This window comes from Phyllostomus hastatus, unplaced genomic scaffold (assembly GCF_019186645.2).
Source record: "Phyllostomus hastatus isolate PE091 unplaced genomic scaffold, TTU_PhHast_1.1 phas_scaffold_1066, whole genome shotgun sequence".
Classification (NCBI taxonomy): domain Eukaryota; kingdom Metazoa; phylum Chordata; class Mammalia; order Chiroptera; family Phyllostomidae; genus Phyllostomus; species Phyllostomus hastatus.
The window spans coordinates 9,686,822-9,705,196 of NW_025334004.1; the positions used below are offsets into that span (position 1 = coordinate 9,686,822).

General features: G+C 46.7%; 1 protein-coding gene across 1 annotated transcript in view; it reads left to right on the forward strand.

Moving 5' to 3' along the window:
• DNTT (DNA nucleotidylexotransferase) overlaps positions 1 to 15,680 on the forward strand; it is a 28,957-nt gene extending 13,277 nt beyond the window's left edge. Inside the window, exons 6-11 of the mRNA XM_045854385.1 lie at positions 111 to 234; positions 5,656 to 5,788; positions 6,860 to 6,968; positions 10,954 to 11,199; positions 13,291 to 13,374; positions 15,275 to 15,680. Coding sequence (XP_045710341.1) covers positions 111 to 234; positions 5,656 to 5,788; positions 6,860 to 6,968; positions 10,954 to 11,199; positions 13,291 to 13,374; positions 15,275 to 15,361 — 783 coding nt within the window. The 3' untranslated portion in view covers positions 15,362 to 15,680. The remainder of the gene's footprint in view (positions 1 to 110; positions 235 to 5,655; positions 5,789 to 6,859; positions 6,969 to 10,953; positions 11,200 to 13,290; positions 13,375 to 15,274) is intronic.
• Positions 15,681 to 18,375: the final 2,695 nt, after the last annotated feature.

Here is an 18,375-nt window from a genome sequence, read left to right on the forward strand (position 1 = left end):
AACAAGGGTCAGAGATCTGTTTACACTTTTCTTATCCTTTGGCCTTGAAAAGTATCATTCATTGTCATGGTTATTTTAGAACTGAAAGCATGCCTTTCCTTCCCTTTCAGCTCTTTACTTCTGTATTTGGAGTGGGTTTGAAGACAGCTGAGAAATGGTTCAGGATGGGTTTCAGAACCCTGAGTAAAATAAGGTCAGACGAAACCCTGAAATTCACACGAATGCAGAAAGCAGGTAAATTGTGTCTCCTAAAAATCTCCCACGGTTCCCATAGGCTGGGCAGGTCCTGGTAGAGCTCTAAGTCAGTTGCATTTCAACTCTGATCTCTGTGAGCTGAATTGCTTGTTTGGCCATTTTCACGCTATGGTTAAAAGCAAACACTTTTGGAATCACACAGCCCTGGATCCAAATCCTGGCTCCAACATTCTGTAGCTATGTGTTCTTGAGTAAGTTTGTTAACGCCTTTGAGCCTAGGTTATTTCATCTGTAAAAGGGAGGGAACATTGGTACTTCAGTGGGAAATAAATCAAGTAATGCAGGCTAAGTCCTTAGCAATCTGCCTGGCACAGAGCAGATCCGCTCTTCATAGTGGTTGTTGTCGTTCCTTTATGTTCAGATGTCAGACCAGGTTGCACTGTTGATCTGGTTCTTACTGAACTGACCCTTCTACCCTCTGGGTTCTGGTTGGGTAGAAGGTGACAGTGTGGAGTCAAGGGTAGAAAGCTGACACGGAGGGTTGGCAAGTAATGAATATTTGAAGAAAGTAGAGTTGTTGCCTGACACAGTATGGATCTGGTTCAGAAACTGTAGAACCCCAGAACATAGAAGAGAAATAGTGGAAATCCAGGCACATGCTGGTCGCCCAGTCAGCCCTGTTAGTCTGAGAAGAGAAGACTGTGCTGACACAGGCACCTTGAGAGCCTGGTGGGAGCTCCTGGGGGTTGAAAGTGGCCGGACCACTTCCTTTTAGGAGGTCCTGGTAAACTTTTGTTAAATGAAGGAATGCCAATACACAGTAAAAAAAAATATTGTATATGTTTTAAATGTTTACCTTTAACATGCAATAGAAATACAATTTAATTGGGATTTGAAAGGACATCACATCCATAGTGTGAGACCTATGGCTCCTGAGTTACAGAGAATGATGAAATGATCAACATTTTGAATGATGTGAAGGTAAGGGGATCTTCTACAAAGGAGACTAGAAATAAGAGAAAATAGCCATCTTCTGTTTCAGTGATGAAATGAAACAAGCAGCAGGAGAGGAAATGAGTCAAACCTTGGTGGTTCACATCAGCACTGCTACAGACGACTCCTACTCGTCTCTCATCGAGTTGCTAACCTCTGAGGGATTGCTAAAAAGCTTTATAAGATGCCACATAGGAAATAAAAGAGTCTAAGGGGAAAAAAAGATCCAGTATTTATATTCTGAGCTGCTGAAAGTACACATTTAATAAGTGACGTACCCCAACCAGCCTTAGAGATGCCATTAAAAAGAAATTTACGTAAGTATTAAACATAAGGAATAGTTGGCTTGGAATGATAGTAAGGACTCTCAGCACACAGAAATTCTGGGTGGCAGTGTAGTGTCTGACTTAGATAAAAACCCTATCAGATGACCCTGAAGGCTCTCAGGATCTTAAGTTTCCAGTGCAGCAGCTTTGCAAGCTGGATTTTTTCCTCCCTACCCAGCTCTTCCAGCTCAATGAATGAAGCAGCCATCATTCACTTAATCAGTCAGTGATCACCAGCAGCCTGTTTAATACTCTTGTTTTATGCAGAACTCTGGGAATGCCTTTCTATTATGCTTATAGCTCAAAGCTCCTATTCATATGTATTCCTTTAGCAGCACAACAATAAATGAATTGTCAATGGGAATAGTTTAGAATACTGCAAAGGTAAGCTAACTAAGCTAATTGAGCATGCTGAAAGTGTGATCCATGGGTCCAACAGAAAACCTGATTCAGTTTTACTTATAGTTGTACTTGGTTTTAGTTCCCTGAGGCTTGAGGAGTCACATGCCACATTGGCCTTGAACAATCAAAATCTGAAATATAACAGCACACGTATAACATTACTCAGTGTATTGCTTCTCGTTATGAGTTAACCTCCCTGACTGTATATGCCAAAAAAGAAAGCGAGAAAGCCACTGAACTTGCTCTCCTGGTGTCAACAAATTATTATACTCACAGTCTCTCCGATTCCATTCCTGATATCTGCACATGTCCTTAAAGAATCTGTTGTCAGTCATGACTTTTGGCTGATGGACATCCTGAATAAGCCCAGTTTTATGGTTACCAAGTGAGCCGCAGTTTGAATGTCAGCCATGGTGATAAATTTTGTATCGATAAAAAGGCTAACAGAACATTGCTTTTTTTATTTTTTCACATGAATAAGTTATATATTTAGTTGTATTAAATTGATTTTTTATTGTGATAAGGGCATTTAATATGAGATCCACCCTCTAAAGTGATTTTTCTCCATTAGTATCATAATTTATTTACCCATTTCCTGTTTGTGCACATTTGGGTTATTTCCAGTTTTTGGTTATTATGAAAAAAATGTGCTATGAACATTCTTGTACCTGTGGAGATGTGTCCTAATTCCTCTTGTGCATAGACCTAGGAGTGAAATTGCTGGGTCAGAGCATAGATAGTTATTTACCTCTAGGGAATACTGCCCAGTAGTTTTCTGAAGTGGTCGAACCACTTGACACTCCCACTTGCACTGTCTGAGATTTTCTGTTGTTCCACATCCTCGCCTATACTTGCTATTGTCAACCTTTTCTGTTTTGTCTGTCCTGGTGGTGAGTGGTGTCATCTTATTGCAGTTTTAGTTTGCACTTCTCTGATGACCTTTTCAAGTGCTTTTGGCCAATTGCTCTTCCAAGAGGTGCCTGTTGAAGTCATTTTACCTTTTTGAAGAGGGTTGTTTAGTCTTTTAACTGTTGATTTGTAGGAGTTAGCTAATGTCCTGGACATAAGTCCTTGGCCAGATATATGAAATACAGATATCTTTTCATGGTCTGAAGATTTCTTCTTCACTTACTTAATAATGTCCTTTGATAAGCATAGGTTCTCATGTTGAATAAAATCCAAATTATCAATCTGTACATCATAGTTAGTGTTTTTTTTTATTCTGTGTTAGAGATACTTACTGACCCTCAACATCATGAAGAAATTTCCCGTTTTCCTTCAGAAGCCTTAATGAACGTGATGTGGATCATAGAATTTTGCAGTTCAGCCCATGATCCACATCACATTCCTTAACCAGTTTTTAAGTGCACAACAGAGTATTGTTAACAAAAGACAATGATATACAGCAGGTCTCTAGAAGACATTTGTCTTATGAGTGAAACTTTGGACCCACTGAGCCACAACTTCCCTGAAGCATTGTTTTTTAGATCAAACTCCCAATGCACAAAAATGTGCATATTGCAATAAAAAATGTGGCTTAAAATTGTTTTTAAATTAGAGAAAGTTTTAGGATATAAAAAACAAGAGTATCCCAGCAGCAGTGCAGTTGGGTGTTGGTCACAGCTAATAGATGTATCAGTGTAAACATCATCCTCTCTTGGTCCTGCCGACACATTTATGTGACCACCCTCATTTAGAGACATGTGATGTTTGGTTTTGAGAATTTTGTGACCACAAATGATGTTTAAACCAAATGACTTCCCAGCCTCCACCCTCCCATGATCCTGCAGGTGAGAAGTAAGGACCATTAGATTTGTTCCATGTCTTTCCAGAGGGCCAGTGGTGGGTGAGACTGCAAGGAAGGAGACTTAAGCTCATCAGAAGCAGGAACTTTGGATGCCCCCCCCATTTGAAGGGGGTCAAGAAGAATTAAGACCTACTCTCTTAGCAAATTTTAAGTATACCACACAGTCTTGTTAACTATAGTTAACACCATGCTCTCTGGTAGACCTCCAGAGCTCATCATCCTGCGTATCTGAAAGTTTGTGCCCTCTGATGAACATCTCCCTCTCTCTCTCTCTCTTTTTCTTTTTTAGAAATAAATGATAAAGATTTGTCCAAGGATCTTAGGGCTTGCAAACTGGTAACACAACAAGGCAATGCCCATAGTCTTCCAAAGAGGAAAGAAAAGCTGAGGGTTTTTTATAAGTGAGAAGTACATTCCCAAGAAGAGTCAGTCCTGCAAGGTTAGCCTGGTCTGAAATGGTGATCTTCTAGATGACTGGTGGTCTGAATACATGAACATTCTTCCCTGAGTCCTTCAGGGGGTATCAGAGAGTCATCTGAAACATTGGTATATCCAGGTGTTGGTGCAGGACTGGAAATTTCAAAAGTTTAAGTTCCCAAGCCAGTTAGAACAAGAATAGAATTATTTCCTCAGACCTCAACCTACTTGATTTTTTTTATTCCTGTTTATTCTATTACAGTTGTCCCAACTTTCTCCCTTTGCCCTCCTCCATCCACCCACACTCCTGGTCCCACAGTCCATCCCCACTCTGTTGTCCATGTCCGTGGGTCATCGATACCTGTGATGAACATTTCTCCGTTTTCCCCAACCCCCAACCCCTACACTCTACTTCTAGGAGTTAGACTTTTTCAGTTCCACATACAAGTGAGATCATGCAGCATTGTCTTTCTGTGAGACTTATTTCATTTAACATACTGTCCTCCAGTTCGTCTATGTTGTTGCAAATGACAAGATTTCCTTCTTTTAAAGGCTATATAATATTCCATTGTATGCTAATTAGCTTGATTGTGGTAATCACTTCACAATATGTATATATCAAAACATCACCCTGGAAACCTTAAATATTTGCAACTTTTATTTGTCGATTATTTCTTGGTGTAACTGAGGGGAAAAGAACTGTCTAAACAGACTTCACAGTTAAGAAATGGGCTGCCTCTGGAAATATCAGAGCCTCCCATTATTAGAAAGATCCAGGCAGAGTTTGAATGACTCCATCATGGGGATCCTAGATAAGACGGCCATGCCTGCATTGGAGAATAATTAGTCGTCCCTCAGGATCATCTCCCCTGCACCTCTCCTCTCCTCTCCTCCAACACTTCATCCCAAATCTTGGAGATCAGGTTTCCATCTCCTTTACTCCTTCGCTCCATGCCACCCTCCATGGGTCTGGGGAATAATCAGGTCATTATAACAACTCTTCATCATAATAATCCTGTCTGAGCTATCATTTATTTATGGTGGTCAGACAAAGAAGCAACAAGCCAAACCACCAAAGATGTTTTGCACCTCAGATGCAAATCTGCCCTCTCCCTGTTCTTAACTTGAACTTTTTAATTCGTCTGTCACCTTCCAACCCTGAGCCTTCCCATCCCAAAGCTTTGTGCATTGTCTTCTTTAAACAATAGAGTGCAGCTTCTTAATCAAGAGGACTAGTTCTTCATATGGGAAGTCAGATTTGAACCACTTAGTTTCTACAGAGATATGCAATATGGTCTCCTTCTTAGTTAGGAAGTTGTGAGCCTCCCAGTCAGAAAGCAAAGAGCCATTGTCACCAGGAATAATTCACCACCTAGAGAACAGAAGTAACTCATATCTGTGGAACAGGCTGGCACTGTTGTCTGTAGCCATGTTGGCCACATGTGGGGGCGGAGGGCTGGTCACTTCACACGAGATGTGTCACTCTCTCCATTGACCTGTCCGCTGGCCTCTCAGGGTTCCTCTATTATGAAGACCTCGTCAGCTGTGTCACCAGGGCGGAAGCAGAGGCGGTCGGTGTGCTGGTTAAAGAGGCTGTGTGGGCATTTCTTCCTGATGCCTTTGTCACCATGACAGGAGGGTTCCGGAGGTAAAAAATGAAGGGTGCTTTTTGCCTCCTCTGCTCTAACACCTTCAGTGGCTCCCTGTGTTCAGAAATTCAGGCTTCTGAACATGGCACATAAGGTCTTTGGCCTCTCCCTGCAGCCCCGGTTCCTATACCTCAAGTTTTACTCCAGTGACCCAATGGCCCATCATGCCCTGCACACATATAGCTGTCTGTTGCCTCAGCTGGACCCTTCTGCTTGTGCTGGCTTTCCTCAAATCATCATCTGGCTAATTTCTTCTCATCCTTTAAGATTCCATTCAGATGCCATCTCCTCCAGAAAGCCCTCCTTGACTCCCTCCTTCCCATGCTGGGGTAGGCACCCTTCCTCTGTGCTTGGACAGCTGCCAAGTAATTTGTTTGCATGCATGCTTTCCCCACTAAGTTTTTAGAGCTTCGTGTTCAGTGAGAACCAGTGCCTGGTGCCTTGCGCAAAGTAGGCCCTCAAAAACATTGGTTGGGTCAATGAATGAAAGAATGAATGAAGGAATGAACTCCCCACAGAGATGTGTGCAGTTGTTGGATACTGAAGCTTCCATTTTCAGAAGAGATTCCTTCCCCTTCACACCCTCCCCTAACTGCCCTTTTGGCTGTCTGACATGGTGCTGTAGGCTGCTCTGGCAAGCTGGGTTTGAGGTGAGAAAAAAAGTGGAAAGACAAGATCAATTTAAGAAAATGCCCTTAGTCAAGTCCTAATTTCAGGAGCCCCATCTTATGTTATGTGAATATAGTTCTTGGTTTGCTTGTCACCACACTTGTCTCTGGGCGTTGGGGGGTGTGGCGAGAGTGTGAGTGCATAGAAGAAATAATCTTCTTTATCACTTTTTACCCACATACACATGATCATATATATGTCTGTTTTTTTACTTTTACGTGTGTCCTAAATTTATTTTGCAAGGTGTGGAGTTGTGCAACCAAGGGTATTTTGCTTAAAAAAAAAAGTCAGGAGCACTTTGGGCTGCAAACCTGAAGCACAGGTGTGAAAACAAAGGTGACTGTTAAAAGTTGAGAGCTAAAAATCTAACTTATTTCTATATTATCTTGTTTTGTAATCAGGGGTAAGAAGATTGGGCATGATGTAGATTTTTTAATCACCAGCCCAGGATGCACAGAAGAAGAAGAACAACAGCTTTTACCTAAAGTGATAAACTTATGGGAAAGGAAGGTAAGAAGAAAAATCAAAAGCGGGTGTTTGGGCACTCAGGCACTATTACACTAATGCCATTGAATTTTGCACACTATCTCACAATCATAGAGTGACTAACACTTCTCAATTATTTGCAACAGCCAACACAGTGCTACGTGACATGCAATGAGACATACCCACTTTGGGTTCTAGAGTCGGTGTTATGAATATGTATCTTACTTATACACACCAGTCCTGTTACCAAAGGAGTGAGGTGGATATGTGTCTGTGTTGGACATGCAGAGGCATTCAACCCTCCTACAAAATGAAGAGCATGCTCAGTGAAGACCTGGGAGGTGTGAACAGGGTAGAGCAAGTGTTGGGGCTGGACAGGACTGCTAAGACCAGGATAAAATCAGTCTAAGAGGTGTCGCTGGCTCTTAGAACTCTATTCTGGTCAATGACCACCTTGACCTTGTGCTGAGATGGAAAAAGGAAGCCAGTGAGGGTCAGCTGGGCCCAGGGGAAGTCTCAGCCCAGGGGCTCTCATCCATTGAGGAGGCCAGAGTAGCCACAGACTATCTGTGGCTCACCGGAGGAAGCTAAGGATGACCCTGTGGCCAGAGCTACCTGTGGGCCCTGACTCCCGCCAGACTCCAGTGGGAGCTCCACTTGCCAGAGAGACTGGAAAGCCCTGTCCAGGGGCCCGGAGCAGGCCGGGGCACAGCTCCACCCCTGAGTGGTCTAGCCTCTGCTGTGGGTGGACTAAGCTCCCTGCTGTGCCAGAGAGAGAAGCCCTCAGATAAAGTAAAAACAAGAATTAGAAACACCCAACCCTGGAGCCAGGAGCACCGGAAGTGAAGACCCAACTTGGGAACCACATCCCACTTCACCTGTGAGTCCATCCCTAACCTTGTCAGTCCCTCTCAAGAGAGTGGACCCAGGTGGCCAGGGGCCCTGAGAACGAACGGAATAGACCAAGCCAGGGGAAGGCGGGAGGAGGAAGAATCAGCTGCACCTGGGCAAGCCCTGCCGCTCTGCTCAAGCAGGAGAGATGGAAGCTTTTCACGGATACAGAGCACAAGTCATGGACCCTGCGGGCCGAGGCCTGGTGCAGAGGGCGCAGCCTGGCCCTCCACCCTGGCGCTCCCGAAAGACCTTGGTTTGACCTTGGTTTATAGGTATCACTCTCATGCTGAGACCATCTCAGCACAAGACGGGGATGGGGGTGGACATGGTGACAGGGAGCTTTTTTCCCCATCGGTCTTTCCTCAGTTCAAGGCAGTCACACTGCTGGCCCCTGAGCAAAGAATGGACAGGCACCTGTGGAGACCAACACTGAGCACGTGGCACTGAGCCATTTACTGGCTCTGTGACCTGGGACGCTTTATTTACCCTTTCCAAGCTTGTCTTTCCTCATCCATAGAAGGGGGACAACAAACTTCTCCCATTTCATTAATGGGGGCACCAACTCAGAGAATTAGATAAAGCACTTAGCACAGGGCTTGATAAATGGCTAGTACCTGGTGGCTGTCATCTCAGCTCTCCTGCAGTCCCTCACTGAACTCTGCCAGGGAGCCAGGCCCTGAGCCAGGTGAGGGGATCCGGAAGAGAGCAGGCGCAGCCCCTCGCCCCCTCTCGTTGACAAGCAGGAGGGGACATCGTGGGGCAGCTCTGTCTGCACCCCGGCAGCCCCAGGCCTGCCCCCAACACCTCGGCTGTGAAATCAGCACCCAGGTTCTTCACGTTTAACCTCCACCTTGACCTCACTCCTCATTCTGCTGTTCTTACCCCAAACTGCGCTTTCCAGATGATAAAAATGGTCTCCCGCACGGGCACACAGGGGCACCTATCGCACTACGTCCCGAGTGCACGCCCAGTGTTTGGAACACCTGTGGGCATAATGGCAGCCCGGGGGTATCGGCTTGAGCCGCCCGTCAGATGAATGTAAACAGGATCCTTGTAGAAGGCCCCTCGGCCAGGGGCGGGGGACAGGGGGAAAGGAGCTGGGAAATACTGATCTTTGGGGGGCATCTCCACCCCAAAGGCTCCATCAGCCTGAATCCCACTGCCCACCAGCAGTTCAACCCAAAGCAGGCAGGGCCGAGTGTAGTTTGGGTTCACACCGGGGCCCCTGACTGTTCCCAGAGGCCACTTCCCCAGGTTGTGAAACTGCCAAGATCGACAGTAATGCCAATCATTCCAGGAAAGGATGCATCACCTTGAGAAACAGACTAGACTTGGACTAGGGGCCGCCGACTCTTACGAGAAGGGGTTGGAGGGAACTGAAACCACAGAGTGGACAGATCCTCACCCGCAAATCTGCCCCCGGCTCCAGCCTTGCCACCCTCCCTGCTCCGTGACGGAGCCTCCCTCTTTGTGAGCGGAGAGGCGGAGAGCCGAGCACATCTCTCCGGCCCCTGTCACCTACCCGGGAGCAGGCTGCTCTGTCCCCTGGTGGGGTGGGGGGGCTAGCAAGGGGCCGGAAGTGCCTCCCTCCTTGTTAGGAGTCTCTCAGTTCCTGTAGGAAAAAAAGGGACAGGCTGATGTGAAATCCAGTCCACCTGTGGGTGTTGATGGGGAAGCCGGAGCCCAAACCATCAAGGGAGTTTTCAAAACAGGAGAGAAGTTACCTAAAGAGAATAGGGCTTAGCGGGTGGGGAGGCAACAAGGAAGGCAAGACTGCAGAAAACAGAGATGCCCCGGACAGAGCTCGGGAGGCAACCTCGGGGGTCCTGTGGGTGCTGACAGCCGTGCCCTGTGCAGATGGAACCGGCTGGCTGCAGGGACAGGAGCGTGCCACTCAAGGGACGTGCCTCAGACTCCAGGCAAAACTCAAAGCGAAGCCCTGCCCAGGGGCGTCCAGCCCAAGTGTGGCTGCCGGGTGGTGATGGTGTGGACGGTTTACAAGTACTAGGGAGCCAGCTTTGTGGATTTTTTTAAAGGGGGGTGTTATGGCAAATTTGACTCCAAGGTGAGACTTTTTCATGTTGTAATGACTCATTTTTCAAATGTATAATTTAAATTTACATGAAATGCTGCTATACCATCCTAATTGTAGTAAGTTCCATTAAAACGTGTCATTGTGATTTCCCAAGCTGATCATTCGATATATCTATGGCAAGATTTGTCACTTCTTTCTGAGGCTCTTCCTGATATCGGTGCTACCCCACCCAGCCCCCCACTTTCAAATGGTGGTGTTCTTCTTAATACCTTTCCTCAGGAGGCACTGAGGAGCAGAGGTGAGGAACTCCTGGGAGTCCCCTCTTCAGAGATCAGCAAGAGGAAAAGTGTCCGCTGCTCAAAGCATGCTGTCGAATTGGAACAATGTCTCATGTGGGGGGTGCAGAAGAGATGTGCATCTCTAATAATAATGAACTGAATCAGCAATGCTCAAAGTGTGGTCCTTGGACCAGCATCATCAGCACCACCTGGGAATTTGCTAGACTCGCACATTCTCATCACCCCTCCCCACACTGAATCACTCTGGGGACAGGGCTCTGCAAACTACCATAACAAACCTCCCGAATGCGCTTGATGCTAGGATTTGAGAACATCTGAACTAAAGAATGCATGATAGGTTACACACCCCAATGACTGTGATTGAATTATTTTGAGGTTATTTGCTCTTTTAGCTGCCACTCAGATTCAGCAGTTAATCGCATGATTCCGCACCCCTCTGCCCCCCGTCTGCCCTGTGCCACAAGGAATTCGATGGGGCAGCTCCGTTGGAGGGTATCTCTCAGAAGTGGGGGGTAGATTCTCTGGCAGCTCTGACATGAAGTGGCCTTGGCTGGGCCTCTCTAACTGCCAACTCCCTCTGCTGCAGAGGGAAGGTAGTGCACCCACGCCTCGGTTCCTCTCAGAGTGTGGCCAGGTGGGCTCAAAACTCAAGGACAAAACACACCCACGTGCAGCTTGAATCTGAAAAGCTGTTGTTAAGAACATTCACTAAGAGCCTAGTCTAAAATCTCGGACCCTGTCCACTGGGGACTCTTCCTGATGTCTTTGGTTTTTTTTTCAGGGATTACTTTTATACTATGACCTTGTGGAGTCGACGTTTGAAAAGTTCAAGTTGCCTAGCAGGAAGGTGGATGCTTTAGATCATTTCCAAAAATGCTTTCTGATTCTAAAATTGCACCATCAGAGAGTAGACAGTGGCAAGTGCAGCCAGCAGGAAGGAAAGACCTGGAAGGCCATCCGCGTGGACCTGGTCATGTGCCCCTACGATCGCCGAGCCTTCGCCCTGCTGGGCTGGACCGGCTCCCGGGTAAGCTCTACCTGGATCCAAGGGACAGCAGCCCAGGGGACTGACAATGGCAGCGGGGCCCTGGGACAGGAGGGGGCAGTGCCTAGAAACCTCTAAATCGTGCATTCCACCTGCACACAGTCAAGAGAGAGAGATTAATTTAGAGCAGTTACTCTCAAAGCGTGGCCCCTTGCCCAGCAGCGTCAGCCTCACCTGGGAACAGGTTAGACGTGTAAATTCTCCACCCCAGACCTACTGAATGAGAAACTCTGCGGATAGAGCCCAGCAACACATACTTGAAAAAGTCCTCCAAGGGATTCTGATGCAGCGGAAGTGTAAGAACCACTGAAGGGGAGAAAGCAGCATGGTGGCTAAGAGCACAGGTGTGGCTAAGAGCACAGGTGTGGACATCCCGGCCCTGGTCACAAGTCCTTGCATTGCCTCTTAGCAGCTCAGTGATCTAGGACAAGTTCCCTATGGCTCTTAAGTCTTAGTTTTCCCCTCAGAAAGCGAGGGCGATGACCTCCCTGGTTCCCAGGGATTTGGTGAGATGAAGCCGGCAGCTCCTGGCTCCCGTCACTATATATTCACAGAGATGGCGCTCGTGAGCTGGGTCTCATTGGCACATGCTCCACCCTTTGGACAAAGTCCCCCACACTGTTGCCCCAAAGCAGCTGGCCCTCAGAGAAATGAGTCCTTGGTGGTTTTCATATGGAAGATGAATGACAGGACACAAGTGAATTGTCCTCGACCTTGAGTTCAATGTCAGGTGTCTTCACTTTGGGGCTGGAATTATCCCAAGCCCCCAAACCACACCTGGCTCATAATAGATGCTCAATGAATGTTTGTCAAGTAAATACCGTGGCTCTCCAAAGGAAAGCCGTCATTGCAATTGCTAACAGTCTATGGGAAAATGCTCCTAACATGCTAAAGCACAGGAGTCCAGGAATATAGCTCTCGCCACACAGACGTGGGGAGCCTAGGGCAGCCTCTCACCCACTGCCCCCATTTTCTGCTCCAGACTCCCCCTCACACAGCGAGCAGCCAGTATTCTGAGTTGGGGGGACCAGAGGCATGGCCCAGGGCTGGGGAGGACACCCAGTGCTAAGCAATACCCCACTACTTTTGCAGACCAGCAACTACAGCACCCAGAATCTGCTTCACCCCGGTTTTTCCACAATGCGGGCTTCCCCTCTGCTTTCCCCTCCGGTTGGAAAGTCTCTCTTCTCACACACCCAGGCGATGGTCTAGAAAGGCAGTTCCAGCTTCAGCGAGCTTTCCTGTAATATAAACAAAACAAAACCCCAAAACCGGTTCCCCGCCACTAGAGGGCGCAAATGCCACATGCTTTCACCCAATTCTCGCACGGAAAAAAACAGTATTTCTAGATTTATGCTTCTCAGGGAAATTAACCTCGATGAGAATTTCATTGATGGTCCTCCTGTTCCAAGGCTTTCCTGTCCTCTAGCTTAGGCTTCAGGTTTTGCTCCCTGAAGCTTCAGAGCCCACCCCCGGTCTTCAGAGATGCTACTTGGGAGCAGGTGGCTCAGACCATCAACTTGACTGCATCTCCTGTGAGAGGATGTCAGAGCCAGAGGTGACCTTGCTCACTCACTTCTTCCGTGGCTCTGTTGGACCAGCCAGGATTCAGAGGGGCTTGGCGACTTGTCGAGAGATGTACAGCCAGATAGGGACAACCCAGGCTGGAATCTGGGTCTCCTACCTTCTTATCCTCTCTTGAAACAGTGATATTCCAAATTACAAACAAACAAAAACCCCAGCAATTATGTAACTAGCATTTACTCTGGACCTCACAGTGTCCATTTATTCATTCAACCAACATTTGCCCTACATCTTCTCTGTGCCAGGAGCATCTGAGGAGGAATATAGTTACAAGCAGAACCAGCTGGGTTCCTGTTTTCACAGAGCTCACATTCTAGTGCAAGCATGTGAGAAAATCACTTCAAGAATGTTTAGCAGAGTTTAATTTTATGTCGTGGAATGTTTAGTGTAGAGAGATATTTCAATTTGGGGAGTTAGATATCCCTAAACATGTAATACTGAAGACGCTGTAGACTCAATAGTAACCTATTTTATTTCTCTCTTCTCCAGCAGTTTGAGAGAGACCTCCGGCGCTATGCCACGCACGAGCGGAAGATGATTCTCGACAACCACGCTTTGTATGACAAGACCAAGGTAGAGATGTCTCCCTGACCTGGGTGGGCTCCTCTGACCCGCACCTCCAAGGCTGGCTCCCAGCACACTTTTCCTGAGCTGATGCCAGTGTCCAGTTTCGGTCTCCTTTGCCTGGAGTGTCCTGTGCCCACAGATCACGGCCCAGGGCAGCTGGGAAGGTCCTGGCGGGAGCACAGCCCCCCACCCGGCCCAGAATGCAGTGAGCTCAGGAGCACTGAGCTCAAAGATGGTGAGCTCGCAGGGTCCCCAGAACCAGCCCAGCAGCAAACATTAACTTAGTGTATCCTCGGTGTTTGCAATGAGTAACTCCAAAGAAAACCAAGGATTTCACCAGGTCACAAGCACCGTTCAAGTACTCCTTGAATGCAGTAGGCAGTAGCACCAGGAGTGGTCACTTCGGTTGGTAATGAGAGTCACTGTAAGGAGGGGAGCCACAGAGCTGCCCTGAGGTGGCACTGAGCTGTCAGCAAGGCTCACTCACCAGCCATGTTACTCATTTGGCCTGCTAAGCCTTGCAGTGGTCACAGTCCAAATTCATGCTTCAGCAAAACAGTAAATTACTGTATCAGTTATGAAGAGTAAATCATTCAACTGTTAAATCCACAAGTGCCATGGTCTACTGTTCTTACAGTGGCCAAGGATACTAAACTAAGCTCTGAGGGGAAAGGAAACATAAAATAACTAAAAGTAATAGTCTTTGCCCTCTGGGAACCAATAGTCTAAATAAGGTGTATTTAGAATGAGCTGTCTCAGTTACAAATGTCAGAAACCCAACTGAAAATGGCACAGACACAAAAGAGAAATTTGGTTTATATATTGCAGCATCCAGGTAATATTGACTTCAGGTGTGGCTGCATCCAGGCACTCGGGCAGGCTTCGCTCCAGGTTGTTTTCATCCTTAGGCAGGGTTTTCCCAGGAGCCCCACCTGTCCAGCTTAGCTCCCCGAACAAAGAAGAGCCTCTTTCCGTGTAGTTCCAGCAAGAGCCCCAGCTGATGCTCACTAGCCAAACCTGGACCATGTGCCCATCCTGAACCCATTCCTGTGGCTCTGATTGGCCAGGTTTGGACTATGTGCCCCTTTGTGGAGGCAAGATCAGCCCCACCTGACCCTCAGGGACTGAGAGTGGGTGTGTCAGGGTTCCCAAAGAAAAACCAAGGTGCTCTTGTCAGAAGAGAGGGCTATGGATGCTGGCAGGATGTGGAATGGGTGCGTGGAGGCAGAGTCACATAACCCGATTTAGGAAAACTTACACATTAACGTTCAACATTATTGAGTGTCTCTTGTGTGCCCAACACTGAGGGGTGGAGGAGCAGTGGTGTTCGGTCTTAAAGAGACCATGGGGTGGGAGCCTGGTGGGGGTGAGGGCAGATGTGGAAGGCCAGGAAGAGAACCCAACACATACAAGTATCTAGATCTTGCCACTCTTCATTACCTGTAGCAGCAGTAACTTATTTTGGTGGCACTTTAGAATTAACTGGAGCTCTCAAACAGATTCATGACAATGAATCATGAAATCAGAACTCCCCTGAGATTCTGATTTCATTAGACTGGGGTATAGCTCATGCTTCAATATATTTTTTTAAAAACTTCTTCAGGTATTTCTCATGAGCAAGTGTGGTTAAGAACTACAGATCCATGGGGAAGATACCAAGTGCTTTTAGCTGAATGTGTGAAGCTGTCATCATTTTACTTTAATTTATTAAGTGCCATATTTAGGGGTGGGAAAACAAAAATTATAGAAGTCAGTTAAGATGACTTTTAATGCTCAGAAGTGGGGAGTTATGTTGTGGCAACAATCATTTTGACAAGACAGTTTTACAAGTAAAACGTTCGCTGTGTGAGCCTTGAGATGCTTAGCCGAAATATCTGAATGCACATGTTCCTTGTTATGATTTCAGAGGACATTTCTCGAAGCAGAAAGTGAAGAAGAAATTTTTGCACATCTGGGATTGGATTACATTGACCCGTGGGAAAGAAATGCCTAGAAAAATCTGTCGACATGTAAGAATTTTTTCAGGGTAAACAAATACGCTTCATGTTGCAGAGGAAGATGCTTGAGGAGAGTTGGGGCGTCTGTAAGTCTTCCTGAAATGCACGATGCTCCCAGAAGTAAATAGTTTTGGAAACCTGATAAGGCACCCCCTGGTACTGGGTGATACACTCATAGGCCATTTGTATGACCGCTGCTTGGAATTCACAATGCATTTTGCCATAGAAACAGTGTTGTAATTGGTGGCTCCTTTCCAGGGAAGCTCATCAAAGCCCACTGTGCCCACAGTGTAGCTGAAATACTGGGGACTTCCAATAAAGATAGGATGACACAAGGTGGTGGAGTCTTCTTTGTTCACGCAAATGCAAAATACTTTTAAACACAAATACAGAATGACAGAATAAAGAGTTTAACATTTATCTCAAGGGAGAAGGAGGCTTCATTAGATCAGACATTCCCAGGCAGAAATCATGGAACCAGGAGGTCAGGGCTTGTTGCCTTAAATCCAGATCTTTCCTTCATCACCTCAGCCTCTCTCCGAGAGGTCTGGAATGACAATGCCCGCGATAAAGGGCCAGTCATCACATCAGTAAGAGGGCTGCCACCTGGAGGGGAGATGGACATTATAGGCTTAGAAACAAGAGAAAGCTCTGTGGGCCTTGAGGCCAGGAAGCCTTCACAGAGGAGGGGTCTCAGTAGGTATGAGATCATGGGAGGATTCGGATCCATACTGTTTTTTGCTCTAGAATGAAATTTTATCAGTTAGTGTGGTGACTAGTTAGGGGAACGCAGAAGTCCCAAATGCCACCTACTTTGAGTCAGAGCACCCTCTGGTGTCAAACAGAAGAACCTTTGGAGGCTAGTATGATAAGATCATGGCGAATCAAGGAAGAAGCCCAAGAATATTGAGCAGGGCCTTGGAGACCTTGTAGTCCATCCAACTCGTTCTACAGATGACAAACCAAGATCTAAGGAGAGGCACTGGACTGCCTAATATCGCACAGTTAATGCCAGAGCTTTTGTTGATTCAGCAGAGGATATGCACACATGTCTGTGTGACCTTGGACAACTTACCTAACCTCTCTGAGCCTCCATTTCCTCTTTTGTAAAATTAAGATGATAATGGTTTCTCGACTTACACCTGCTGGAGGATTAAATGAGGAAATGCTGTAAAGTGCTTGCTTTGGGATCTTTTGGACTGGGAAAGATCAAGGAATAAGTTAATAATGACCCTGGGAGGAGGGACATTTAAGTACACTGTCAATACTTGACTTCTAGGCTTCCTCCACTGGCGAGTACTGATCCCCTGAAGCCGAAACAGGAGGTAGTGAGGATTAGGACCAGTGTCCTGGCTGCTGGGCTCCCAGACCCGAGGCTGCCTGCACCTGGCCAGCACCAGCTGCACCCGCTGAGACCCTCTGGGCACCGGGCTGAGGGCAACAGAAGGCAAAGGCCCAGCCCCATAGCTCCGGAGCTTCTTGGAAGCCAAGGGCTACTTTATGGGGACTTTAGGTACTTCCTGACCTTTTCCTCCTAGGGACAGGTGGGAGCCACAGTGCGAGTCATTTTTATATGTTAAATGTACTTCAAATTTTTTTCTTTTATTGTTGACACTATTACTGATGTCCCCCATTTTCTCCCCTTTTCTCCCTTCCGCCAAGCCACCCCCCCAGCCTTCACCACATTGTTCTCTGTGTCCACAGGCTATGCATATTTGTTCTTCGTCCAGTCTCTTCCAGTCCCCCCTCCCCCCTTCTGAGATCTGTCCGTCTGTCCCATGTATCCATGCCTCTGGTTTTATTTTGTCAGCTTATTTTGTTCATTAGAGCCCATATATGAGTGAGAGCATATGATCATTTTATTTTTTACCAGTCAAGTCACATCACCATAGGTATTTCAAACTCTCCCCTCCAGCACATATATCAACCCCATAACAGCACAGAAACACTCCCCAGCTATTGATTAAACTCATTATTCTTAACCCTTCATTTCCTGCAAACTTAAATCATCCTCACAGTAATTTGCTTTACAATCTCCAGAACCAATAAAATCGCCTTTGCAGAGCCTTATTTTCCCTACATGTAAAGCGGGAGTAGTAACACCTACACCCGAGAGAGAGCCTATTTTAAGTCTTTGAGCCTAGAGGGAAAACGCCTCAGTGAGAGCTTTCCTAGTAGTGTTTCCTTGAGTGGATAGGAGGTTCCCTGTTCATTTGGGTGGAGAGACATCTCCAGAAAGCCTAGTGGCCTTTAGCTTTGTTATGATGTCCCCCATGCCGTCATAGGACCTAGCAGACCATCAGACATACGAGGGCAGCCATGCGTATTTGTTACACTGACTCATGCGCTAACTGATGAAGCTCCCTAGCGTGGTGGGAGTACAAAGACCGTCTGAGTGGTCCATGCTTCAGAAGTTATTCATTAATGGTTTTCCATCTTTCATTGACATTACAATGTTATGTGATGGATGCCACAAGGACAGCTACACGAAACTATTGCAGAGTGCAAGAGAAATAAACCTCTCTCTCCACCTGCAAAGCCTCTTGGGATACAGACCTCAGAGGATACAGAAATCTGAGCAGGGAGGTGGAAGGGGAGGACTTACTTTGTGGGCTTTGGAAAAATAAAGGCAGGACGTTTGAGTTGGGGAGATGTAACCTTACAAGCCAATCTCCAAACCAGATGACACATAAAAAAAATGAGACCAAAACACACTGTGCAACTGGCCCTGGGTTGTTCCTGAGGTCGCGGTGGATTGGGGAGCCAGAGCTTCTGACTTCCCGTCTCAGCACTTTCCGCACAGTGTCGGCCCTCTGGGAGGGACTGAGCACCCACCATCAGCCCAACAGAGAGAACGCCAGCCTCAGGAATCCCCTGGAATGACCTCAATTCCAACCCCAGGGCCAATGCCATACCCTTTAATACGGGCAAAGAAAAACCACAGGCATGTTATAGGTCCAGAAGAACAATTGTTTTACTTCTCACTTTATTCCAAAATAAATTCTGTGCA